The 26,758-nt window shown below is 34.9% G+C and overlaps 2 protein-coding genes across 5 annotated transcripts; both read left to right on the top strand.

The window, feature by feature from the left end:
- The first annotated feature begins 7,284 nt into the window (after window positions 1–7,284).
- LOC110108415 (L10-interacting MYB domain-containing protein) lies at window positions 7,285–12,864 on the top strand. Of its 3 annotated transcripts, XM_020839044.2 has the most exons (5): window positions 7,287–7,579; window positions 10,528–10,625; window positions 10,716–10,894; window positions 11,710–12,036; window positions 12,132–12,864. In XM_020839044.2, exons 4-5 carry the CDS (start codon window positions 11,710–11,712, stop codon window positions 12,762–12,764), a joined length of 960 nt encoding a protein of 319 aa, XP_020694703.1. In that variant the 5' UTR covers window positions 7,287–7,579; window positions 10,528–10,625; window positions 10,716–10,894; the 3' UTR covers window positions 12,765–12,864. The 3 variants fall into 3 exon arrangements, with proteins under 3 accessions (XP_028555082.1, XP_020694704.1, XP_020694703.1); XM_028699249.1 differs by lacking the exon at window positions 10,716–10,894 and having other exon boundaries at window positions 7,285–7,579; XM_020839045.2 differs by lacking the exons at window positions 10,528–10,625; window positions 10,716–10,894 and having other exon boundaries at window positions 7,285–7,579.
- Window positions 12,865–15,225: 2,361 nt separating this feature from the next.
- Window positions 15,226–15,905, top strand: LOC110108446 (light-harvesting complex-like protein OHP1, chloroplastic). Of its 2 annotated transcripts, none has more exons than XM_020839083.2 (3): window positions 15,226–15,437; window positions 15,508–15,630; window positions 15,712–15,905. In XM_020839083.2, exons 1-3 carry the CDS (start codon window positions 15,294–15,296, stop codon window positions 15,778–15,780), a joined length of 336 nt encoding a protein of 111 aa, XP_020694742.1. In that variant the 5' UTR covers window positions 15,226–15,293; the 3' UTR covers window positions 15,781–15,905. The 2 variants fall into 2 exon arrangements, with proteins under 2 accessions (XP_020694742.1, XP_020694743.1); XM_020839084.2 differs by having other exon boundaries at window positions 15,296–15,437; window positions 15,498–15,630.
- The last annotated feature ends 10,853 nt before the right edge of the window (window positions 15,906–26,758 follow it).

The raw sequence follows: 26,758 nt of genomic DNA, 5'->3' as shown, positions 1-26,758 counted from the left end.
TTAAAGGATTCTTTAACTTCAGCTTGTGATTGATTACCTACACATAGCTTCCTTCTTAAGGTCCTCTTTGAATCTACTTGGGTGAAACATTAAGTTAAAATTTATCATTACTGAATCAATTTCTTATTAATACTCGCAAACAATTCATGGTTTCACATCACTCTCTCTCTTCCAAGAAGCTCTGATACTAGTTTGTTGGGATTTTTTTGAGAAAGAAAGAGCTTCTTGCTCTTCTTGGAAGACAGAAAATTAGAGAAGAGCGGGGTATATGGACAGATATTTGAAGGAAAATTAGAGAAGATATACTCAATCTCATTAAGTTGATCAAGTCTTTTTTTTTTTCTTATAAATATTTTCTTTATTATTCGATTTTATTTTCTTTTTATAGCGATCTTCCAATCAAAACTATATCATCAGCAAAAAAAATTACAGTGGAATATTATGATGATTTTCATTCAACAACAATATGAAATATGGCCATCTCCAGTAAAAAATTATAAATGTAAGCTAAAACATGATGACTTACATTCAACTATATAGATCTGCATGATATTTTATTGACCAAATTAGTAACCAAAATGAAAAAAATAAATCATATTGAAGATGACATAAGACATGATAATTTTTTAGTTGTTTACATGAAGAGATCATTTCTCCAACTTCTCAGCATATTTTATCATATTATCACAATTATTTGAGAAACCTAGAAGTAAAATAAGGCTGGGGTGATTGCTAGAAGAGTAGCACATCTTCAAGATCCCAATCATTTAGCAAACCACTAATAGAATACTAGTTTAGTAGAATATGCTTTGTTCTTGTATCGAAGGAAATATTCTTATATTTTTTTTTTGGGGACAAGTTAAGGGCAAGGCCCATTCATTCCCGTTACATGTGTAGAGAAGAAATAAAAAGATTGTTTGGAAGGAGAAACAAACAGTAAGAGAGGAAGAGGGGAGAAAAGCAAAGAGGAGAACCGTCAAAAAATATGCAACAAAATACACAAAAAATTCATGTGCAACCAAAAACTGCACATCCCAAAATTATCTAAAAGCACAAAAAATAAAGAAATACTCATGGTTGGAAGGCGGGCTCGATAAAAGAATTGCAAAACGAAGCTATCCCCTGGCTGCAGAAGAAAGCCATGAAATCGGAGTGAACAATAGGCCAAGATGACAAGCGAAGAGGGACCATCCCTTGCCATCCAAGGGGGATCGATCATGAAGCAATCCGGTCATCCTTGCCCAAAAAAAAATTGCCAACCACAATAGCAGAACAACCCATAGTCAAAACCATTAGGAGTAAAACCGTGAAGAAGAGGAGCAACCGAGTAGGTGCCTCGTTAGCGCATATCCAACAAAACACTTCCATTTTTCCTTTTCTTAACTTTGGTGAAAACTGCACTTTTAATTTTGTAACAGATAGTTGATGATGAAGCATAAGAATTCCCAAATTTCCTATTATTTCTTTCTCTCCAAATATAGTAAACTGAGCATCATGCAATTAAATTATAGAATTGCATGGCATTTTTAACTAATGTTTGTAGTTCACTAATGCTGTCAAAAACCTGATAAATGTTTGGTCTAAGGAGCTGACTTCTCATGCTCGGCATTAAATTAACAATAACAAAGAATTGCATTCAAAGAAGAGTTGATTTGTTGTCTCATTGCAATTGTCGCATAAAACATAATTTGGATCAATAGGAATCCCACACATAAGAAGAGCATCTACAGTCTTGAGACCACCCATTAATGCTATCCAGCAGAAGGAAGAAAAATGCAAGGCATAACGTTTGTGCCAAACAAAGTGATGCCAAGATATAGAAATAAGACGCCTGTAAAAATATTCCTGGAATTCACTATAACTTCCGCCATTAGAATTATCCCAAAGCAAGCAAACAGAAGTTGGGAAATCAACAGGAATTTCATTTCGATACTGAAGAAGAGTAAATGGGAGTCCATAATGCCAACCATGATTCTTGAGAATAGCAGATATCTTAGCATTTGAAGGTAAGAGATTGAGAATAGGCAACATCTCATTGTGCTCTTTCAGCGTTTTCTTGCTAATCTAATGATCCCAATAAATATTCTTATAAAAATGAATCTCCCTTTGATATCCACAAAAGAGATAATATTCTAGTACATCCTGTGTACAAGAGAAAGGAAATTTATATGTTTTCAAGTGATTGGAGTCCGGACAAAAGGTACATCCGGACTCAATAATATCTTCTCTTGTAGATTTTTTTTTTTTTGGAGAAAACCCACTCACGGACGTACATGTTAATACAACGAAAAATTACAAGTCCTTAATAGGGATATAATACTCATTACTAATCCGGCGAGCTACAAGCAAAAAGAAAAAGAAAATCAACAAGCCAAAGAACCCTCCTAAATACAATCATAAAGAAATAAAAGCAAAACCTAAAATTAAAAGAACTAGTAAGGCCAGAAACGCAGCATAGTTCAGGATTTAGATATGCATAAGTTTACTCTGCGTCAGAAATTTTTTTTCATTGAAAGCTTCATAGCAACCACAAACGCAGCATAGTTCAGATTTTTAGCATATATACCATAACGTTTCAAACTGATATCTTTTTTATACGATAAGATATATCGAGATCAAAACAAAACAGGTATCAATGATCGTGTTCAGATCTATCTACCCAATAGAGGGTGTGCGGTTAACCTTTCCTTCGGAGTCCACCCAGATCCAAACACGATTTGTTCTAAAATCCGCAATCACCACGCCATCTGGACCAACAACATGTAGGTCAAGTGCTGGATTTTCTTCCTTGATCCTCTTCTTCGCCTCTTCACCTGTAAGCCCCAGCAGTTCCGGCCAGCTACGTCGAACTGAACTTTCTCCTTCACAATGAAAAGTATGCATTAGATCGAATGATCGGCTTTGTTATGGAAGTGGAATGCAAAGGAAGTGGGGAACTGAAATGAACTCACCTTCAGACTTCGTGTTTGCAGCGTTGTTGGTTTCCCCATCCATATTGAGACGATGAAAAGTAGAGAAGGAGAAGGAGAATGGGTTTTTCTTCAAATCCTTTGCTCCGCCGTGAAATTTATTTGTTAAAGCTGCATCCTTTCCTCCGTTGAAACTGAAAGACGACTTTGCAGCTGTAGAAGAAGGGCTAAATTATTATTTATCTTCATTCAAAATGCGACAAATATTAAGCCAAATTTTCTGTTTTTTATATGATTTTCCTTCTGTAATCCATTAACGTTTAATAATGTTGATTGCTATTGTCAGTTTTTAAATCTGAAAAACTATTAGAGAGCATAGAGACTAACACAAATGAAGAACAGAAAAAACAATAAAAACAGGTAAGAGAAATCATTGAAAAAGTTATTGCCTTCTTCCTTATCCAATCTCACAAGCTGCCATTGGCAGACCAGCCATCAATGTCTGTTAAATTTAAAAACATCTTGTGATTTTATACATGATGAGTTCTTTCTCTAGAATGTATCATCTCTTAACATTATAAAAGATAGACATTTTATAAATTAAAAGATCAGAGAGTAATTCCCTTCTTCTTAAAGAGCAAAAATTCTAAAGAAATTGATGAAATCTTAGCTTTTACTCTTCCTTGTCTCCTCTTTTACTCCCAACATTGCTTTTTTTTTTTCTTTTCTTTTCTTTTTTTTAATAGTTACTTTGTTTTATAAAGCACATCTTCAAAGTTAATTTCTTATTTCAAATCTTGCAATGCCACAACTTATTATCCTTAAATCAATAAATGGACCCTCATTGTACATATGAAGTAGTCACATACTTGAAATTAGAAGGAGATTTGATATATGAAGAACTCTTGAGCTTTACTTGATATTCAACGATGACCACTACAAGTCACAATCATTGTCCCTAGCCATAATACAATTGTTGTTGCCCGATTGTCACCATCCAACCTGTCACGCCTTAGAATCTTATTTGAAAGAATTCTTTATTTTATCATTTAATAATAACACCAGAGCTATCTATCTTCTTTTATTAATAAAATTATCAATGAAAATAAAATTATTGATCAAAACATCAATATATATACATATGTATTCATTTTCTCAAAAATCGTGTACGCTACTCAAGATTTGTACAATCATAACATATATAGCAGTGTATATATCGGTAATAGTAATTGTTCAGTGGTAGGAGTAGTAAAATAATGCAATAACTACACATTCATGCAGTAACCATAAATTCAAATACTAATGAACAATACCTCAATAAGATGCATTTTAATGATCATACTAAAAATTAACTAAGAAGTTTTGGCTAGCATGCTATTTTTTTGTAATTAGTAATCATTAGTAGGTAATTGTTGGTTTAGTAAACAAAATTGTCACTCTTTACCCATTTGCACAATAATAACACCTTAGAACTCCCAATCATTATATCGTTATATTGTTTTATCAGTAGATGATAACATATAATCACTGTAATTAAAGAAAAGTCTGTTGGTCCACCATCATGTACAGAATAACCAATCTATACTTGTCTTTTACAAATACATATTATTATCACAGTACTATAATAATAATAACGATCAACTATTACTCAATAACATATCCCCATTCATTTTTAATGTATTAGTAAATAAATCATAATTGAGCTTAAATCAGAAAGTTCCAAAATATCTTAATGGTAGGCAACATAAAATCCTACTTAACATAAATTCATATTTTCATAAATTAATAAAATTGTCAAGGATTGTATATAATAATATTATGAAGCTTTAATTGAACTAAAACATTATTTTTAGATATCAAAATAAATTTTTAAATTGATAAAAATTGCAGCTTTTTTAAAATCACATAGCGAATACTTTTTAGAATATATTCAAAATATTCATAATATTAACATCTATAACATATAAGAATTAAGTAGTGAAATTTTTATCAAAAAAAAAAAAGTTCTCCTTTTTCGATAATGAAAATACAAATTTGATCTGAAAAGCTTAAAATGACTAAATTATTGAAATAGAAAAATATGATAATAGTTTATTACAATGAGGCTAGTAAATCTCCTAATAGAGTCGACGGATGAAAATTGCTTTATAGCTTCCAAATTCCAATCTCTCTCTTCTCTTTAAATTCTCTTACCAAGCTCTCTGTTAGCCAAATTGAATGGAAAAAAGAAAAGGCTTTAATGGATTCATTAATGGAATATGGTATTTATAAATAAAACAGTAATAATAAAATTATATAATTTAATTAATTTTTCAATATAAAATTAATAGAAATCTTTTCGAGGCTAAAAATTATAGGAAATTATCTATAAAATAATTCATTTTATTTAAAAATGTCTTGTGAAATCAATTTGCAAAATAGGCACCTAACAGTCCAGAAATCCTCACTTGTACTGACATTTGTCAATTTCTTAAGGATTTGCACTAGTGCTAAAAAATTAGTATAATTAAATCACTACAATATTTATGTTATGATGAAAATGATTTATATTTGGACTTATAATGATTCTTCAAGATTTGTCTCTACAATATCTATGTTGTGACGAAGATGGTTTGTGATTTGGACTTATAATTAAATCACTACAATATCTTTATAATACTGACATTTATCAATTTCTTAATGATTTTTTAAAAATTTTCTTCACTAAAAAGAAACATGAGGGCAATTAGTAGAGTCCCTAGAGCCTTGATGATAAGCTAGTAGTGAATATGTTTCTAACTAAGGGGTTGTTTGATTGCCTAAAAAGGGAATGCAGTACAAAAGAAATGTCGTGTAAAATGAATGCGGTGTAAAAGTAATAATTTGGAGTTATTTGAATGAGTGTAAAAGAAATGCATGACTTAACTTTTTTTGTTAGGTTTGAAGTAAATTTAATGCAATGTAAAGTGTAAAAAGGTTATGCTTGAGGTGGGTGGTGATGGTCGTAGGGCTACGAGTGATCAGCGGTGGTGGCGGGCAGTGGCTACAGTGGTGGTGGCTAGTGGTGGCCGGCGGCTGGTGGAGGTAGCGTCAGCTAGTGGAGAAGATGGCCTTGGACGATGTTGAAGCAAGCAAGCGAGTGGTGAAAAGCATTCTCGCTCAAAATTGGGTGAGAATGCTTTACCTCAAAATAAAGCTAGAATGAAATATACTGCATTTACTTTATTTTACCTTAGATTTGCTTTTCATCCAACCAAATATGTAAAAGTTCAAAACCCATGTATTAGAAATGCAATGCATTCACTTTTCTTCTAACCAAACAACACCTAAAAAAAACTCTGATCAAATGTGATAAACAAAATCTCTACTAAATTGAAAATCTTAAAAGGGTAAAAACTTCACCCAAGCACACCACTGATGAACCCTTGCAACCCAACTGTAGTTATTGGACCTTTGCCTGACTATCACCATCAGACATTTATTTGGATGCCACCATCGAGTCTCCGCTTGACCCTCGTCTGTCAACTACGGTTCTTCCAATCTCTATCACCTACCAACTACCATCATTTGACCTCAGTCGTCCGAATATGGTCATTTTGACCTTTATTTCCTGCCAACTATGGTTATTTGGACCTTTGCTTGGCCATCTTCACATAACAACGGTCCCTTTGCCCTTCGCTGCCTATCGAATATGGTCCCTTTGACCTTCATCGCATGACAATAATCCCTCTGACAACAGTCTCATGACAATGGTCCCTCCGATCACCATTACATGACAACGATTCTTTCGACCTCCATCTCTAACTAGTTATGGTCTCATCGACCTTCGTCACCCAATTATAGTCCTACAAGCCAAACAACCATGCTAATGTTCTCTTGAGATCAACTGTTATGTCATTGGATTCTTACAACTCCAACTATGCAATATACTCTACCTGATGTATATTTACACGTCGTGCCAACACCTTTCTTTGAGGAATGACATCATTTGTAATCAATGATTGATGCAAGTGGAAACTTTTCAACTGGGCAAGGCCCTCTGATTTTCCACTTTTTAGAGTTTTCCACATAAAAAAAAAATGTTGCCTCTTACAATTGTTGTACCCCTCTTTTTATTTGTGTGTGTTAGATATTCATATAAAACTAGAACATTAAACACTCCTCTCTACCGCCGTAAATGTTCGAGCATGCAACAGTTCCCTTCTTCAAAACCCTAAGAAGGCTTAATGTATTTAAAAGTGCATATTTTTCTAATTCTTTAAAAAATCTCATAATACTAAAAGCCTCGATATGAATAGGTTTCTCCCATTCTTTAAGTGCGGTGTTGCCTGTATCAGGAGTAGTAGCGAGGAATCAAGGAAAGGAAAAGGATAAAGTGCGATATGGTTACCGGCGATTCACTAGCCGGTCTACCTAGGGTTTTGACCGGTTCCAGGGTGGGAAAACCGGTGCCATCGGTTACAGAGTTGTAACGGCCATGAGTGGGGCGGGGCGGTCCGCTCCGGCTCGGATCGCCAGGCGAGTTTTTTCTCTTTCCCGTTCGGTCATTTCTTCTTGCTTTGTTCTTTCTATTTCGGAGGGAACGCTCGAGTTCTTACTTTTTGCACGAGGAATTGTTTGGCGCTTCGGTTGCGAGAAGTCAGAATGGTTGTCGCGGGGAGGAAGCTCTTTCTTGAGACGGTTATTCGAAGGTATGCTGATTCGTACTTTTTTCAGGATTTGTGATTGTTTTGAGGTGAGATTTCTGAATTTATTTCTGTTTCCTCCGGCATTAGAATTGTTGAACCCGCTTTCGATAGATCTTTGCGCTCAGGATTTAGATGAAGGATGGTTGATTTATTTAAGGTAGAGAATTAGGGTTTGTATGCGTAGTTTTGGTTTCATTGAAGCAGATTCAGTTTGTGCTGACTAGTTTTCTCTTCTAATTTTTGGGAGAGAATTTACGCTGCAAATGTAATTGGTAGTGCATTCAGCAGAAACCCTTTCCTTTACTTTTCTCCACCTATAGGCTTTAGGTGTTTTATTCGTTTTAAGATGAAAGAAAGCGTTTTGTTTGTTTGAATTAATGACAAGGTTATTGATTTGATAAAGTATGTGTGATTTGAGGTTTGTTTCTAGTATTGAGTTTCGGTATTCATTTCAGAGGTTTGTTCTTCCAGGAAACTTTTGAAAGCTCTTCTCGTAGTGGAGAGCTATGTTATATCTTCTTTACAAATGGAAGTTAGGAGCTATAACTTTAAACCTTGGGAACCTGAATTTTTTTCAGGAGTTGGTGTCTGGAAGTTCTCTGCTCCGTGTTTTTCTGAAAATTTTCAGCTAAACGTAATCTAGTTTAGAAAGAGGGTCAATTTTTTATGGTAGTTTTCTTCCAATGGCTGCATGAACTTATTAGATCATCTCCAACCGAAAATCTCATTTTTCACTCCAAAATGCCGGAAACTACAAAATGCCGTGATTTCATCTCCAATGGAACGCGTTTTTCACCCTTTTGCAGTTAACCGTCGCCTCTTTTTTTCCCGCGACAAGTTCGGTAGAGTGGTAAAAATGGCGGAGATGAACAGTGCAACGCCAATATTGGCGTCCCACTGTTCACCCGCAGCCATATAGCGGAAATTTTGCAGTTCGGCTGGAGCTGGCCGGGAGCTCCATTCAAGCGTTTGGAGGTCGGTTGGAGATGCCCTTATGTTAATGCCTGCTTTAGTTTTAGATCAATTATTTATGTTGATGCCTGCTTTATTTTCAGATCACTTAGATTCTCTCGTGTATCCTTTGAACTACTTTTCTTTTACTCCATGTTTATATCTTACTACCAGTCGAATTTTTTCTTCTTTCTTAGAATTTTTTTTTAAAATTGAGTTGCTATTCTCCACTTGCTATCGTGGTAAGTATCGGGCTCATAGCCAAAATGTTCTTAGACCATTCTTCGTAGAGTGCTTAACATCATTTAGAAGAAACAATAACAATTCCACTATCAAAAGCGTGAACTCTAAGTCATAATAAGGACCAAAAGGTGTAACCAATATACTGTTTGTGTTAATGAAGTGTCTTGGGACGATGAGGGATGCGCACTTACCTCCTACATTTACATTGAAGTTTTTTTTCTCTATCAATTGAACTTGAGACCTTTGGAATACATTAACTGGATTGAGTTGCTAGCCAAGGAAATTCATTGAATGTGACGGGCAAAATGATGGTTTTTTCGACCCTAAAACTGATGATTTTCAAATGCATATACGGGATCAGCAGTTGGATGGAGTTTATCTATAAGTAGGTCTAAGCTAAGAAATTTGGAGTAGAAGAGGACATTGACAACAATGTCAACCTTCAACAATAGTGTCAACTTCCCCTACCACAGGTTGTTTAGTTGCATCATTATTATCATTGGGGCAGCCCCCTAATAATTTAATCCCAATATCAGCATGCAGGACTTGGCGGATGCCGTGGAGATGCTACATGTTAGATCAACCTTTTGATCTCTTCTTTGAGCTGATTGTAGGATTTTGTGGCAAGCCACAATACTTGTCTTGGTTTACAGGATACGTCTTGAGTGGACAAGGCCAATTAACATTCTCATTATTTTGAGTGGCCAATAGAACATTGATGCTGGAGGTGTTAAGGGGAGTATATCCCTATTCTTATTGAGGTTTCCATTTGTTATCATTGATGAGGTTAAGGTGGAAGACCTTGGTCTTTTGGTTGCACTTGCATCGGTTGTTAGGTGTGTTGGGTTGTTTCATACGAGCTTGTCACTTCATCAAAATTGCTGTTCTGTCAAAGAGGATCATCATCCATATCTTTAGCAAAAACATTTTGTAGATATTTTTTACAAAGGCTCTGGTACCACTCCATTTCTTCAATCTTTGCAGCAAGTTGTATCATTTTAATATGTATGCTCCAACTTGAGTTGGAGTGCTATCATAGAAATTTAAGTATATTAGAAGTTACTAATTATTCAATATTTTATTTTTATTATATAATATACTCTTATAATTTAGCAAATTCTCCTGTTTTTCTTCATTATGTCCTTCCAATTTTATCTGCTGTATTTGCCTATATGCTATATATAGTCATCTGCATTATAATGAAATAAATTAGTAAGTTTCAATTGTCTAACAAGCTGACGTCTGGAAAATGATTTTTATTTTTTACATTGTTATCAGCAACAAAAGATAAAAAATGTGCCAATAATATAAGTATATAAATTTAATATGAAGATAAATAAGTAGACCAAATGTAACATTGGCTTGAAGTTGTGCAAAAATATTTGCATTGAGCACTTGAATGTTTGGCGATTGTAGGAAGAAAATGTTTAAGAAATTATCACATTAGAAAGATTGTGGGAATAGCCACCCGTGAATATAAAGTAGTGGAAATAAACTTGATTTTGCTCTTATAGAATCAAGGGTGTAATATGCGCTAATAAAGTGGCTAGATAAATTTAATGTGAATTAATTAGAAAGAAAAGCCAGTAGAGATGATGGTGGGAGCAGTAACTAGTGAATATCAAGTAGTCAAAATAAATTGTTTTTTTTGCATGTACAATGAATGGTGTAAGATGCACCAAAAAGCTGCAGTTTTTCTGTGATTTAGAACTCTGACTGGTTTCTTTCTTCTTCTTTTTTCCCCACCTCTTAAGCAGATCATAGCCTTGGGCCCCTATTCAGCTATACTGCATGGTGGGCAAATTTGCAGCTAGAACTGTGTATTGGATGACTGCCTTTTCGAGCCATAGCCTGGGTGAGTTTTCATCGTCCATCCATGCATTTTGATCTATAATTCTATATGGTAGCTGAAAGGGTTTAACTTTTGTATCCTTAATTGGTTTAGCCTATAGAGTCCCATACCCACTTGTGATCCAGATGCTGCATCATTCTGTTCCAAGGCTACCCTATTGACTGTAATAGAGTTTTGCATAACACTGTTAACTCTGAAGGTAAATCTCATTGGTTGTGGCCCTGGAGGATCTCATCTTGATTTTAGCTGATCTTTTGAAGTTTTGATTAGAGGTAAGTTTTCTTGTTTTGCCTTGATTATGATTTTTACCTTTAATTTTAGTTCTGTAAGCTGTCATGTGAAATGTATTTCTCGCTATCTTAAGATTCTATGAGTGTATCAATCAGCGATTTTCAACGGTAGCAATTGTAGGTCTGAAGTGGTTCTGAGTTGGTTATCCCAACTCATTCCACATTTGGCTGCTGGAAGGAGATTGATTTTCTTGTCTTTTGTTGGCTTTGATGCTTCTACGGCTTTAGTGAATGCAGATGAAAATGGCATTCTTGCCTGACTTTGGCATCTACTTGCACATATTCTCTTTCTGTTTTCTTGTTCTTTTGGTTCTGCATTCTTCATTCCTTATTGACAAAAGTTTTTATATATTTATGACATTATCATACTTGCGAAGTATTTTTTATTGTTAACATAAAACAGCGGCCTTCCGATGACCCGGTTAAGAAAGTAGAGGTTTTAGATTTGACTTATGTTAAGAAAGGTAGAGGCAAACCTAAAAAGACTTGGTTAGAAAATATTAGGAATAACCTTTCTTTATTAGATTTAAACGAGAATTTGACTTTTAAAAGGACACAATGGAGAAAAAGGATTCATGTAGCCGATCCCACGTAGTGGGATAAAGTGTTGTATTGAATGGATTTTGCTGGACATTGCTTGTGTTTTTAAGATTTTTTATGTTAGTTTACATCGCTGAGACGGAGGGAAAAGAACATTTTCTTTAAGGACTAGAATCAAAGCAGCAATAGGATACTGCCTTGATTAAACTGAGACTATTTGTTTGCTAATATATTTTGTTCTTTTGTTCTAATGGTAGATGGGAAAGAACCGTGAAGCTGGGCCATCAGCTATCTGGTCATATGAAATCATAATGATGTTTTGCGACCTTTGTTTGAGGGAAGTAGCTCTTGGAAACCGGCCCAACACGCATTTCACCAAAGCTGGATGGACCAACTTGGTTGAAAATTTCAAGGAATATACTGGTAGGGATTATGACAGGCTTCAATTGAAAAACAAATGGGATCAACTGAAAAAAGAGTGGAAGCTATGGAAGGATTTGAAGAAGGGTGCCGCTGGATTTGGTTGGAATTCAAAGCGGAAAACCATTGATGCTTCTGATGAATGGTGGAAAGAAAAAATGGAGGTATAATTTCTTTCATACTTGTTTAAATACTGTAAATGCATCTTGTAAGATATGACTTCATATCTCCTGAACATTAGCCAGTGCTTTTGTATTAGGAGTTTCCCTCTGCCAAAAAGTTCAGGTACAGTGGCATCGACCCTGAGATGGAAGAAAAGCTTGATAAGATGTTCATGAGCGACGAGAATGCTTGGGCTCCCAATTCTGAATCTTTACCTCCTGTCACAACCGACGAAGACCGCGAAGATTTCGAAGATTGTGAAAGCACCAAATCTTTATCTGGAGATGCCAAAATGGTAAACGAGCTTAGGCAATCTTACAGTGGCTCAAAGAGAGCCTCCCAACCATCCTCTAATGGAAATGGGAACAAAAGCAAAAACTTTTGCCCCAAATCTGGAATGTCTGAGGCAACAGGTGTGCCTCAGATGCTTCAGGCTCAAATGCTTCAGGCTCAAATGCTTCAGTCACAGATTCAGCAATTAGTTGATGCTGCTACCCTTAGAAGCAAAGCCACAGTTGCACTGAACAAATCATTTACTATCACAGAAGCTATTGGAGTACTTGATTCCATTGAGGAGCTTGAGGAAGACACTGAACTCTATGGGTTTTCCATTGATCTTTTAATGCAGAAAGATTGCAGAGAAATGTTTATGGCATTGAAAGCTCACAAAAAAGTTTGGTATCTTAAAAGAGAATTCGAGAAAAGTAAGCGATCTGTTAATCATGTTTGACATATTCTAAGCTTTATAATTAGTATTTTTTCAATCTGATTATTGGTATTTAAGGTATAAGTTGTCTTCTGCAATGATGTAAAATGGTGTTATGTGGTTATTTTTATGTTTTTTTTCCAGTACTGAACTTTAGAAATTGAGGTGGTTTATGGGTTTAAGATCCACAACTTCTCACTTGTTCGTTAAGGGTTTTTTTGTGTGTGTGTGGACAGTTAGGTCAATTAAGATAAATTCAAATATACATAACATATGCAAAATTCGAATTCAAGATTTCTTGATTAGTAGCTAAAACTTTTAACAATGAATTATGATGTATATAGATTTAATACATTATTAAAAATCAATTTGATTGAATACAAATCTCAACGTATATTTAAATCGAAAACTTTCAAAAATAAATTTGTATTATTTGTATTTCGATTTCAATAAATTTTTAGTTAAATTGAATGTCTCAATGGAACAAATATATTGATATTGAAAGTGATCTAACCTAACTCCAAATGAGCCCAAATTAAGTACTAAAAGGGTAATTGAAAATATTGAGACATTATTTGGAGGATTAAATGATTTTCAAATCTAGCATGCATGTAGTCAATAATGAATGTTTCGATGAGGTGATTCTTACAATCCCATAATAGGCTAATTTTGACGTCTAAATGCTAAAAGAACTGCTTGTGATCATGGAAATTGATACGAGCCGTTTGAAGGAGTGTAATGTGTGACAGCCACCATCAGACCACCTGATTGTTGTTATCGGGAGACTGCACGACTATCACCATTAGATCATTGCCGGACCTTCACCCTGGGACCATCGTTGTCAAACCATCACCTGATCGTTGCCATCGAATCATTCATTGGGTTTCATTGTTGGCTCACCACCATAAAATTTCTATTATCTGGTCTCAGTCCTCTAGCCACTATTGCTTGAGTAGGGTACTCCAATCATCATTACCCAACAATGATCCTTTAATTATCGTCACTCGACTTTGATCCTTTTACGTCCTCCGAATCACAATTATTAGAATTTAATTCCTCAATCAACATAGCTAGCCTATGATCCTCCGTCCTCCGATCACATTCACCCGCATATGGTCCTCTGACCACTGTCACCCATACTACAGTCCTTCAACTTCATCTATGGTCACTGACTTTGTTGTCAGCCATTATTAAAAGCTTCAATGCTCGCCATCATCTATAAGGCAAATGCACACCATAAACATCAACTATGTTTTCCGACATCAACACCAAGATTTTATATTGAACTTTATAATCTCTAATTTCCTCTCCTTACAAGAGAATATATATATATATATATACAACAAACAATCTTTTAAAAAGAGCGCACATTCCATGGGGATCTCCTCCGATCATATTAACTTTCCTACAATCCTCTAACAATCATTGTCAGGCCACAATCTTCCAACTACATTGATGGTTGCTGACTTTATCATCTGCCGTCACTAAAATTATTGATGCTTGTCTCATCTATAAGGTTGATCAGGCTTTTAACACAAGCTATGATTTTTGATATTGCCATGAAGATTTATATTGAACTTCATGGTCTCTAGTTTCCTCACCTTAAAGGAGAGCTACTAAATATTCAATAAAGAATCTCCTAAAGTAGCTCATATGCCACATTCCTCACCCAATTTACCACATAATATATTCTACACAGCTTATACTTAGTCTATACCTCAATATATATTCTAATTATGAGGAAGGACATCATTTTAACATATAATGTATAATGTAGTAGAATCATTTTAGTTGTATCAGATCACATAAATTTTCACTTTCTAGATTTTTCACGTAAAATTATAATATCTTTAAATATTTTTAGTTGCATATATGTTGAATCTTCAAAAAATGCTAAGATAAATGACTTTTGTAACTCTACTGTTGTGAATTTTCTAGCACGTAACATAACATAAGCTTTGTTTGGGATGATTTTCTTAATGCTTCTTAAAATAATTTTTTAATATAAAAATTTAATTTTTTGTACAAAAATACTATTTTAAAAACCAATAAGAAAGCCGTCCCAAACAAAATCATAATTTTACACACTTTTATTAAAAAAATAAATATTTTTTGTATATTATATTTCAAATCTAGCAGCAGAACTTAATCCAAAAGACACATATGACATCATTTTTAGGAGAAATTATTGTCTACGCAATCCGAACGCAAAGTAAGGCTCGGATGCTATATATTTACTGCTTATTTTACTGTGTATTTTTTGATACATAATTTTTTCGTGACAAATAAGCAACAAATAAATAATACTCACAAATGAGTAATGACACACAATAAATACGCAAAAAATACGTAGAAAAAGTTATGTATAAAAATACGTAATAAAATAAGCAGTAAATACGTAGCATCCGAACCTTACTCTGCGTTCGGATTGTATACACAATAATTTCTCCATTCTTAGAGGGAAATTCCTTCTCCGAGAAGTAGAAAGAAGATAAGTGAAAGAGTAGACAAATTATAGCCATAGAACGGGCGAAAGAGAAACACTGCGAAGGGATGGCAACGCTTGTGACCATACCATCTTCGTTCACAAACCAGAAGCTTCTCCATGTTCAAGGCAAGGCGAAGCTTCGTCTTCTTCGCACCCAAACCCAGAGGTCAAGCAAATTCAGGGTACGGGCAGCAAAGCTCCCTGCTGGGGTAAGTAAGATCTGCTTCTCCGACAGATTTTCCTTGTTTTATTTTCTTAAATATAATTAGGGATTTGAAGGTGGAGATTCCCAAGATTGAGCCAAAGCTCACGGAACCCTTTCTCGGATTCACCAATACTGCTGAGATTTGGAATTCTAGGGCTTGCATGATCGGCCTCGTAGGGACCTTCCTCGTTGAACTGGTTAGTTCATTTCGCTTCTGAGAAAGATTTGATTAATAAGGAAACAATTCCAATTCAGATAAAATTCTCCCCTTTTTCCAGATTTTTCATAAAGGAATTCTGCAAATAATTGGTGTGGATGTGGGCAAAGGCCTTAATCTTCCTCTTTGATGCTGCTCTCGTTAATTGTGTTGTGTAGCAGAAAAAATGATATAATTTTGTTTATAATTTTCAGTATCAGTTGAAACTTATTCATTTTGATGCTTTTGAATAAGCTTAGATTGAGATTTTTTTTTGGAATTGATCGAAATTTTTTATAGGAGAAGCTTTTGATAATTGTTTATGATTTCAGTAAACTTTTTGGCAAAAATTAGTCAAAATTTTCCAAACTAGATTGCAAAAATTGAAACTTTTACTGATTGAGATGCATTATAGCTGTAACTGATGAAATAGGAAACTCAGGCACATTATATGTACAAGGCTTCAAATTTAAGACATCTTGATTTACAATCTTAGCTTAAAAAATAGCCTTTGAAAAATCAAAATAGAAATTGATGAAAATCAACTTCTCATGAATTCTGATTGAAAAAAAAAATTTTTTTTGATAGATTTTGTGCAAATTTAATTGGAAAATCTCAAATTTAGGATATCTTGATTTACACACTTTCAACCAACAAATTAAAATGAGTTGTATTGAAAAATAGCTTTTGAAAATAAAATCAAATATAGAAATATATGAAATCAACTTTTCAAGAATTCTGTTATAGAAAGAAAGAAAGAAAAAAAAAAAAAACGGGCAAATGAATCCTTCATAAATTCTGGTAGTATAAGATCTGTTACATGAATCATTTTTCTCCATTGTGTTCAATTAAGGGTCAATAGTCTAAATTTCAATCAACAGACTAAAATGAATTTCGTAGAAGAATAGCCTTTGAAAAATCAAAGTAAAATTGCTGAAAATTTAACTGTTTACGAATTCTTATAGAAGGAAAGAAGGAAAGAAAGAAAGCCGCAACAAACAAAATCGCCGTCATTAAGGCTTCGTTTCGGATGTTTTCTTACTATTTTGTAAAAGTCTTGAATTCAATATACACTCACACATATTGTATATATAAGATCTTGAATTTAAGAATTTTTTTTTTATAAATAGTCTAGTCTATCAATACAATCACATCAAGTTTTTATCCTACTATATTTGGGATCTGTCACATGAATCATTTTTCTTCATTGTGTCCAATTAAGAGTCAATAGTCTAAATTTCAATCAACTGACTAAAATGAATTCCGTAGAAGAATAGCCTTTGAAAAATCAAAGTAAAATTGCCGCAAATTTAACTGTTAACGAATTCTTATAGAAGGAAAGAAAGAAAGCCGCAACAAACAAAACCGCCGTCATTAAGGCTTCGTTTCGGATGTTTTCTTACTATTTTGTAAAAGTGTTGTAAAGAAAATATTTCGAAGTTATTGTAGAAGGCGGGTTCCTTATACATTTTTTTTTTAATTAATAAAAAAATAATGGCTAAATCGAAATTGTTATTGCGGATTGAAAGACAATCACTAAAAAAAATTATTTCAAATGAAGCCTAAATCTAATGAGTGTGTATGGGGTCCACTGAAAGGCCATTATAAAAAATAAAAAAAATAAAAAAAAACTATTAAATGGTGGATAATCATATAAGTTAGTAAAAGACTCATTTCATTTTGGGTGCTTGAAATTTAGAAAATATCTTGAAAAATGAATATTCTGAATTTTATTATTTGGTTGAATGCATTTATAAATTAGTATTTTTTTCTTAATTCATAAATATTTTTAATAGTGTTGATTTATTTTTAAATAAGGGAAAACAGGATTATTAATTTCTAAAATATACTTTTCATCTGTAAGAAATCAAATGTGCTTTAGAGAAGAAAATTGAAATATAGTTCTGTGACTTTTAACCTTATTGGAAATGTAAGTTGAAATAATCGAAATTTTTATCTGATCAGCTGCAAAACTAGAATTTGAGTCATCTCACCAAGATTAAGGATTCGTTTGGGACGGTTTTTTTATTGCTTTCTAAAACGGAGTTTTAGTACAAATTTTTTAATTTTGTACTAAAACGGAGTTTTAGAAAACAATAAAAAAGCCGTCCCAAACAAAACCTTATGGGATGGCTTTCTTACTATTTCTTAAAGCAGCTTTCTAGTATTAAAAGCTGCTTTAAGAAGCAGTAAGAAAACCATCTCAAACGAAGTTTAAGATTTTATTTGGGATAATTTTCTCACAACTTTATTTTTCTGACCGCAATCACAATTTATATTAGACTATTGTTTTTTCTGTTTAAATTTTTTTTTTTTTTTTGGAAGCTGCTTTTTACAGCAGTTAAAAAAATGTATTTAGTCTGCAATAACTTTACAATCATCTTTACAAAAGTTACTTCCTTACCAAACGAATCCTAAATTGAAATATAATACAATCCAATTTACCCTAGCCTTTATTTAGCTTTCTTACTTTTAGTACAGTTGTTGTAGAGTAAGTAAAATTTCAAAGCTATTATAGAAAATAATCTTTTAATACAAAAGTTTTTTTGAAAGTAATGAAAAAGCAATGGGTTAACAGAAATTATGATTACGATATGAAAAGTAAAACAGTAAGAAAGTTGTCTCAAATAAAATTTTAATCTTTAAAAAACAGGCTCTCAAACTAGTTCAATTGACACAAATCAAACATTCATGAGCAATTTTCAAAACATTCATGAACAATTTTGAAGCTTGAGGAGAACCCAATGGAACATATTAGGGCTCGAAATTTGTGCATATTTGAGCTTATTGATCTTCGGGCCAAATGGCCTGAACCATCCCAGACTCATATGAACTGATATGGCCTAAACCCTAATCCAATCAATCCTTCTTCTCACACGAGCTACGGCCATATAAATTAATTGATTAATTAATTATAAAAAAAAGAATAGAAAAGAAAAGAAAAAAACACTAGCTTCGGCCATAAAAAAGAGAGATTTACATACATACCACTTTATTTTATGCTATTTACATATCTAACACCCAAAATATTAATATTACATTTTTACAATCCATAGAGCAAATTTGGGTGCATTGAATGAAATATTAAAGTTTATAAGATGGTATGAATTGGAGTGATATATTTGATATTAAAATTGTATATGGGTGGTATACTAGTTAAATATTGCCCATCAATTGGATACATTAAAGTTCTCTAAATTTCAAGGTGGATTTGCATCCATACCCTAAAATATTTATAAATCAGATATTTAAATATTTATATTTATATGTATATCATCATAATATCTAAACCATATTAATATATGTAAGGCTTGTTCTTCTAAAACTATGCAAACCCTGCAAGAAATTCGCAGAAACTGCGCTTTAAAAAAAAAAATTCCAGATAGTCTACTTAATTTACTGAACATGAACAAGAGTCAACTATATTATAGTTGATTCAATAAGGGCTCAATATATACAATTGTTTATCTACTTTACAAATATATGCATATACTTAAAATTTTATCTTATTTATATATTTTAGTACTAAAAATAATCAAATATAATTTAAATTTATGAAAATGTTTTTAATTTCATGGATATTAGTAGGCCGGCAGAAATCCCGGTCTGCAGACATTAATCATGAAGCATATTTTAATTGAAAACTTCTAAACTTAGAACAATGAATAGTTATTTCAATAAACTTATAGTCAAAATGAACACATTGATAATATGAACACAAAGATATGAAAATGTTTCCATTTTGAGCATGAATCAACCCAAATTAAAGGCTTAAAAAGTAGTTCAAAACTTCAGGATATTGATTAGATGACCTAATGCTCTTCAAATTTGACATGTTTATAGTCAAATCGAGTGGCTTGACGAGATGAATCCAACTATCACAGCATCATTTTATTATGGCATCATTATGAATCTTAAATGTTGAATGAATGCTTTATAATCAAGAGAATCAATATAGGTCGTTTGATAGAGTGTTCCAGATTTTATCGATATTTATAGGCATGTCATCTCAAAAATTTATAAATAGGTGCTCACTCTCTACATGGAGGGGGAGGAGCTTGGGTTGAGATCTTAGACTTGGTGTTTAGATTCAAAAGAGATATGAGACTTTAAGGATCCTGAAGCACCACTACCAGGCCATCATCTAACTGTCGTCGTCGATCTTCCACAAGTTGACCACCACAACCCTCCAACCATCGCCACTCTTTGATGACGGCCCTCGAATGTTATCACCCGACTATAGTCCTCAGATAAATGTCATCCTACCATTGTCATCTAACTACGATCTTTTCGACCTCTATCACTCTTCAACTACAATCCTCCAAAAACAGTCACCCAACTATAGTCATTCCGACCTCCATCATCTTCCAACTACAACCCTCCAACTGCCATTGCTTGCTGACTACTATCCTCTCACCAGTGTCAATTGATAAGAATCCTCAAACTACCGTCTCATAATTGTGATCCTCAGGCCCGACTACGATCCTTCAAATCTCTATCGCTTGTCCGCTAAGGCCCTCAAATTGCCTTCACTCAACTACAATCCTCCAACCAGTAATCTTATAACATGTTGTTTGGTTACTTTGTCATCTACTAACTTCATCACCAACCATCACTAATAATGTCAATGCAAGTCGTTACTTATAAGATCGATGCATGTCATCAATATCAACTTTGACTCCCAAGTTCAGCACTAGGATTTGCGTTGAATTCAGAGTATGATCAAAACAACAAGCAAATGACCTATAAATGATGGTTACCCTCCCATGCATGGGACGGTTTCGACTTGGATCAAGTCATATGTTATGTACCAATGCATTCCCTTAAAAGAATGATATCATTTATAATCATTAACAAATACTAGTTTAATAATTTTAACTATGTCAAGCCTCCTAGTTTTTCCCTTTTATGAATTTTTCCTATAAAAACCCTGATGCCACTTGAAATTCCAATTTCTCTGTGAATGTTCCGGCTTAAAATTGACCTAATTATCAATTAAAAAATCTCTCCAGCAGTTAATGTCATCAACATTGACGCATTCTTAATATTATATGAAATTTTTTTTTTTAATTAGTTGTCAATAAATCTGAGCTCATTCATGACGAGCCATTAAGAGTTTTTTTTTCCCTCTGTTTGTTGCTGTTGTTGTTGATAGCCAGTGTCTGATGGTATAATTTGAAACCATCTAAGCTGCTGATATTACTTTATTTTCCTTAAGACTTTGATGACAAACTATTTTACTTATTTTATTGATAGAAAGAAAACCTAACAGCATCAAACATATTTGGTCGCTATTGTCAATGTTGCTTAAGAAAAATAAAATTGTTGCGTCCTGGAATATTCGCGGCGGTAGAGAAATATATGGTTTAACGTCTTAACATTGTACGAAGATCCAGCACACAAGCAGATAAGTGAGAGGGTGTAGCATTCATGAGAGACACCAGAGTTTTTACGTGGAAAACCCCTAAAAAGGGAAAAAACCACGGGGCCTGGCCAAGTTTGAATGAATCCACTAGTATTTGTAGTTGATTACAAATAAGGCACTTCCTTGGGAGAAGGCCTTGGATTGATGTAGCAAAGGTACATCGTATAGATTGCATTACATTGTAGGAGTTACATATACATGTTTGTTTGGTCAAAAGGATCGTAGTCGACAGGAGACCGGGGTTAGAAAGACCGTTGTCTGGTGATGGAGGTTGGAGTGACCATAGTAGGCGACATAGGTCGGGAGGACCATAGTCGGCAGGAGACTAGAGTCCGAAAGACCGTTGTCTGGTGATGGAGGTCGGACGAACCGTAGTAGGCGACAGGGATCAGAAGGACAGTAGGCGGAAGGAGACAAGGAGTCAGGTGTTAGACCCAGTGTCACTTGGAAGATCGGATGTTGATGGTCTGGCCTTGAGTAGGACGTCGGGTCTGAACATCGGGCCTTAAGCAGGATGTCGGGTCTTCAGCGGGACGTAGGGACTGAACGTCGGGCCTTAAGCGGGACGTCGAGTCTTCAGCAGGACGTAGGGACTGAACGTCGGGCCTTAAGCAGGACGTCGGGTCTTCAACAGGACGTAGGGATTGAACGTCGGACCTTAAGGCAGTGGTGCAATGAAACTCTGGCGATGCTTCGGTGGTGGTCCGGCTAGGTTCCTGCGGTGGTCCGGCGAGGTTCCTGCGGTGGTCCGACAGGACTTTTGCGGTGGTTCGGCGGGACTTCTGCGGTGGTCCGGCGGCCGTCGAGGAGGAGCTTCCTCCTCTTCCTCCTTCTCTTCTTGCTTGAGTTTTCTCTTGTGAAGAATGAGGGCTCTATTTATAGATTTTCTGTAGTGGCATGGCCCGTAAATAGGTGTGAGATCAAGGGTGAATAGGGAGTGGTTTGAATGGACGGCTGATAGTGAACCCTTCGATTGTGCACCGTTCGTTGGACATTTGGAGGCCTTAATGATGTCGGAATTCTATGATCTTGGGCTCGTTGGACTCGTCTCATCGAGCTGTTCGATTCGAGCATAATCTCGTTAAAATCGGAGACCGTTTGGTAACTCAAATTGTGGTTTGATGTAATATCAAAAATCTGCTCCAGGATCGTCCAGGACGATCTTGATCGTCCTGGGACGATCAGTTGAGAATCTGCTCCAGAATGTGCCCAGATTTGCTCCAGGTGATTTTCTGTACATATCGTCCAGGCCGATTGAGGACATCGTCCAGGACGATTGGCACTGTAGAAAATGTCGGCCTGAGAATAGTTCTGGGAACCGTCCAGAACGATCCAATTTGGTCTGATCGTCCTGGGACGATTTGGCGATCGGCCGGGCCGATCTGAAAATTATAAAGCTGATTTCAGTCATTTGGAAGAGAGAGAAAATTTTTATAAAAACGAAAATATCTTTTGAGGAGAGAGAAAGTCGAGGTGGAATTTGCAAAAGTTGATTTTCAGACGACACAGAGCCATTTTCGTCCGAGGAGACTGTTCGAGAAATTGCTGTACGCAAGGTAAGGCACATATTATTAACGAAAGAGAACAAAGTTTTTATTTAGATAGATTATTATATTTTTTCCCTCCGCCTCGAAATGACAATTGATGAAGTCAGGAGGAGTAATGAGTTTTTCATCTTTCTGCTTTCTAATTTTTTTATTTCATTTTTTTTTTGGTCTTAAAATAAGAAGATTTATTGATTCGAAATGCTTTAAACAACCAAATGACGAGCCTTCCTTCCAAGTGACTGATGAAATTAATATTGCGAAGGTCTCTAAATGCAAATTAATGTTACTTTTTTATTAGGGATGTTAATTTCGGATCATGAGTCGAGTTTGGGTTGAACCCGGAACTAACCCGGGTTCAAATAAGTCGACCATAACCTGATCCGGGTAGACAAACAGGTCGGAAATCCGAACCCGGACCCGACCCGGCGGGTTGCCGGGTTGACCCGACCCGATCCGGTTTTGGGTTCTGTCGGCGCCAGAATGTCGGAACGGCGATGGGCGGACGGCGGGCGAGGGGGCGGACCCGACACGTGAGGGCAGAGGCAGCAGCGCGGGGCAGCGGGCGCTGGGCAGCAGCGGGGGGCGCGGGTAGCGCGGGCGGGGGCAGCGGGCGTGAATCCAAATTTTTTAAATTAAACGAGTTTTCTGGTCAACCCGAACTCAACCCATTTGTTCAAACGGGTCGAATACGCGAACCTGAACCCGACCCGTTTTGAAATCGGGTCGGGTCCAACCCGGATTTTTTGGGTCGGATCCAGATCGGGTTTTCATGTCGTGTCAAATATTGACACCCCTACTTTTTATTAATTATATCTCTCAATTAGGGAGCTTTCTTTTATTTGTGATGGTTACCAAACATCAAAGGCTCATGTTTGGCATATTTATCTAAATGCATGGCTGGCATTATTATATTTATAATTGCATGAATGTATCATCTACGACTATTTTCTTATTGCTTATTAAAACAACTTTTTTAGTATACATTTTTTTTTTATTAAAAAGTTGTTTTAAGAAGCAATAACTCTGCTTATTGCTTCTTAAAGCAGCTTTTAGTATAAAATTTAAAAAAGTAATCCCAAACGAAACCTAAGTCTAATTTTCAGTGTCTTATTTTGAGTAGATTGTAGTTATTCCACGTATCTGCTTAAGTGATGGTACTGAAGTGGATCATTTTCATGGTGGAATAAAGAACGGAGTTCACTTAAATATGTATGAAATAGATTAGCAGAGTTGGAAATAAGGCTATCAACATTAATGAATAAATTAGACCAATTAAGACAAAATCATAAACACGTTACATCCATAAGTCTCATACCCAAGACCTCTTGGTTGTAGCCAAAGCTCTTAAACAACAGATCACCAATGTGAGTTGCGTCCCACTAAAATTCTTATGGAAGAAAACTACCAATTTTTACCTAAAATATTTGCCAGAGCATATTGCAACATAGCCATTGCATGGTAATTTAATAATAAGATAACTAAATAAGTTTCTCAATAGGATTGGCCATATCATCCTTAAATTTAAAATTTGAAATAATCTCCAATAATGTATCATTTGTATAACTCCTTAATTTAAACTTTGCTATAAGAGAGAGAGAGAGAGAGATTGTGCTTAATTAAAAAATTAGAATTATCTCTAATAATTGATATAACTACGTACTCCTTTACTTCAAAGGACAATGTATTGTTTAATTTAAAATTTAAAATGATCTTTAATAATTTGTAAAACTTCTCCTTAATTTAAGCCTTGTTCAAGAGAAAGATTATTGTTTAATTTGAAATTAAATCATTTGTGGACCTTTCTCCTCAAACTCTCTTTAAGGAGAGCTAAATATTTGATGGTGGGTTGATGTGATGTTTAGTCATTAAATGTTTGTGACGATCATTAATTTAGAAATTATAAATTTAAAATTTGAAATTGCATTTATTAAAGTTTGAACATTTTCTTCATAGATGAGATGCCAACAAGTTAGGATGAGGGAAAGAAAGCTCTCTTGGATAAAATAATCATGATTTATATTGCTGATATATCATAAAAAAATTATCTTGATTGGACATGAATATCGAGGCAAAAATCAAGTTGGAAACTTCAAAAATTAAATCGGGGATCATTTGTACTCCGTTTTTAGTAAACTTATAGTTGAACTGAGCGTCTCGAAAATACAAATCCAACGACACCAAATTCAACTCAATCTGAGCCCAAATGTGTCTGAATCTAAGACCTGAAGCGTTATTGGAAAGTTCAATCCACAATTTAGATTATCAAACAGTTTTCAAACATGGCATGCTTATAGTCGAATCGAGCGGCTTGACTAGACGAATCCAACAAGCCCAAGATCGCTGAATTCCGATATTATTAAGACATTCAAATGTCTGACGAACGGTCCATGATCAAGGGATTCAATATCGGCCGTCTATCCAAATCACTCCCCATTTGCCCTTGATCCTCCTCCTATTTACGGGTCATGCCATCCTCAAAATTATAAATAACCCCTCATTTCTCTTAAGAGGGGACCCAAGCAAGAAGAGAAGAGAGGAGGATAAGAGAAGAAGAGGAGGGAAGAAACTACTCCTCGACCACCGCCGGAGTTCCGCCCGATTTTCAAGTGACACCGGAGTTCCGTCCAACTTTCAAGTGACGCCGAAACTTCGCCCAATTTCCAAGTGACGCCAGAATTCTGTCTGATATCCAAGTAACTCTGGAGTTTTGCTTGAATACCATCTAATGTCAGAGTTCTCCCCGGTTGCTGACTAACGTCAGACTTCTACTCGACGCCTAACCTCCGCTCGTCATCAGATTTCTACTCAAGGTCAGACTTCTGCCCGTTATCGAAGTTTCATCGGACATCTATCTGATGCTGGATTTTTGTCCATTGTCGGACTTCTCCCTAACGCCATCCTTCTGACCTCCATCGTCAGACAATGGTCTTACCGACCTCCGTCGCCCGCCGACTACGATCCTTCCGACTTACATCACCCATCGACTACGGTCTTTTCGACCAAACGAACATGTCAACAGTGACTTTTTGTATTCTCATCATGTACTACATATAATGTACATCAAGCTAAGACCTTCCCCCCTAAGGAAGGGCCTCATTTGTAATCGACTGCAAATATTAGTGGATTCATTCAAACTGGGCTAGGCTCCGTGGTTTTCTCGTTTTCAAGGGTTTTCCACATAAAAAATTTGGTGTCTCATAAATGCTACACCCTCTCTCTTATCTGATTGCACGTCAGATTTTCATACAAAGTTAAGACGTTAAATTTTATATTTCTCTATCGACGCGAATACTCCATGATGCAACAATTGCCATTCAAGAAGATGAGAGGTGTCCATATTGTGGAGTAGAAAAAAAATGTAGAATTTGTAGGAATTCCTCTAGCAAGGTTAAACCATGCTTTTATTTATTTCACTAAGGCTTTGTTTGGAATAGCTTTCTTACTAATTTTTAAAACATATTTCTAGCATAAAAATGTCTCGAATAAAAAAATTTTATACTAAAAAATTGTTTTAGAAATCAGTTAAAAAGCCGTCCCAAATTAGGAGATTAGGCCTAAATGATAGAATCATAGAAAGGCTTCATTTGAGACAACTTTTGACCTTTTTTTTCGCTACTTTTAAATTATTTTCACATTAAAAAACTTTTTAGAACGTAGTAAGAAAACTATCCCAAACGAAGCCAATCTTAACGATATTTCAAGATAATTTTGTTGCTTCTCAATCATAATTTAACATTTTTGAGAATCATTTAAAATATTCTCTTACTTTGTGGAAACTAAAATAATAATGATAATTGCTTAACCCTCTTTCATCATAAATATGTTGCTTAAAACTTGCTTCATTATTCTATGTCAACTCTCATCTCAACTGGATCGATTCAAACCAAAATTTGATTCAATATTCAAGTTGTATTCAATCTTCGAGCTAAAATCATATCCCTATTAAGAAGAAACACAAGAGAATGTAAATATCTTAATTTATTTAAGGGTGATTGGTGAAAAAATTAAATTATTAATGCAAAAGAAGCCACTAGGGAAAGTTTAGTGAATTTTTTTTTTTTTTTTATCACTAGAAAAAATTTGAATCTAATAATAATCTTTCAAAAAGGGTTTCATCTATGTCATCAAAGTAACGAGTGACACAATAAGACTTCGTT

This window comes from Dendrobium catenatum, unplaced genomic scaffold (assembly GCF_001605985.2).
Source record: "Dendrobium catenatum unplaced genomic scaffold, ASM160598v2 fragScaff_scaffold_1221, whole genome shotgun sequence".
NCBI lineage: Eukaryota > Viridiplantae > Streptophyta > Magnoliopsida > Asparagales > Orchidaceae > Dendrobium > Dendrobium catenatum.
This window is presented reverse-complemented; position numbering and strand designations above follow the sequence as displayed.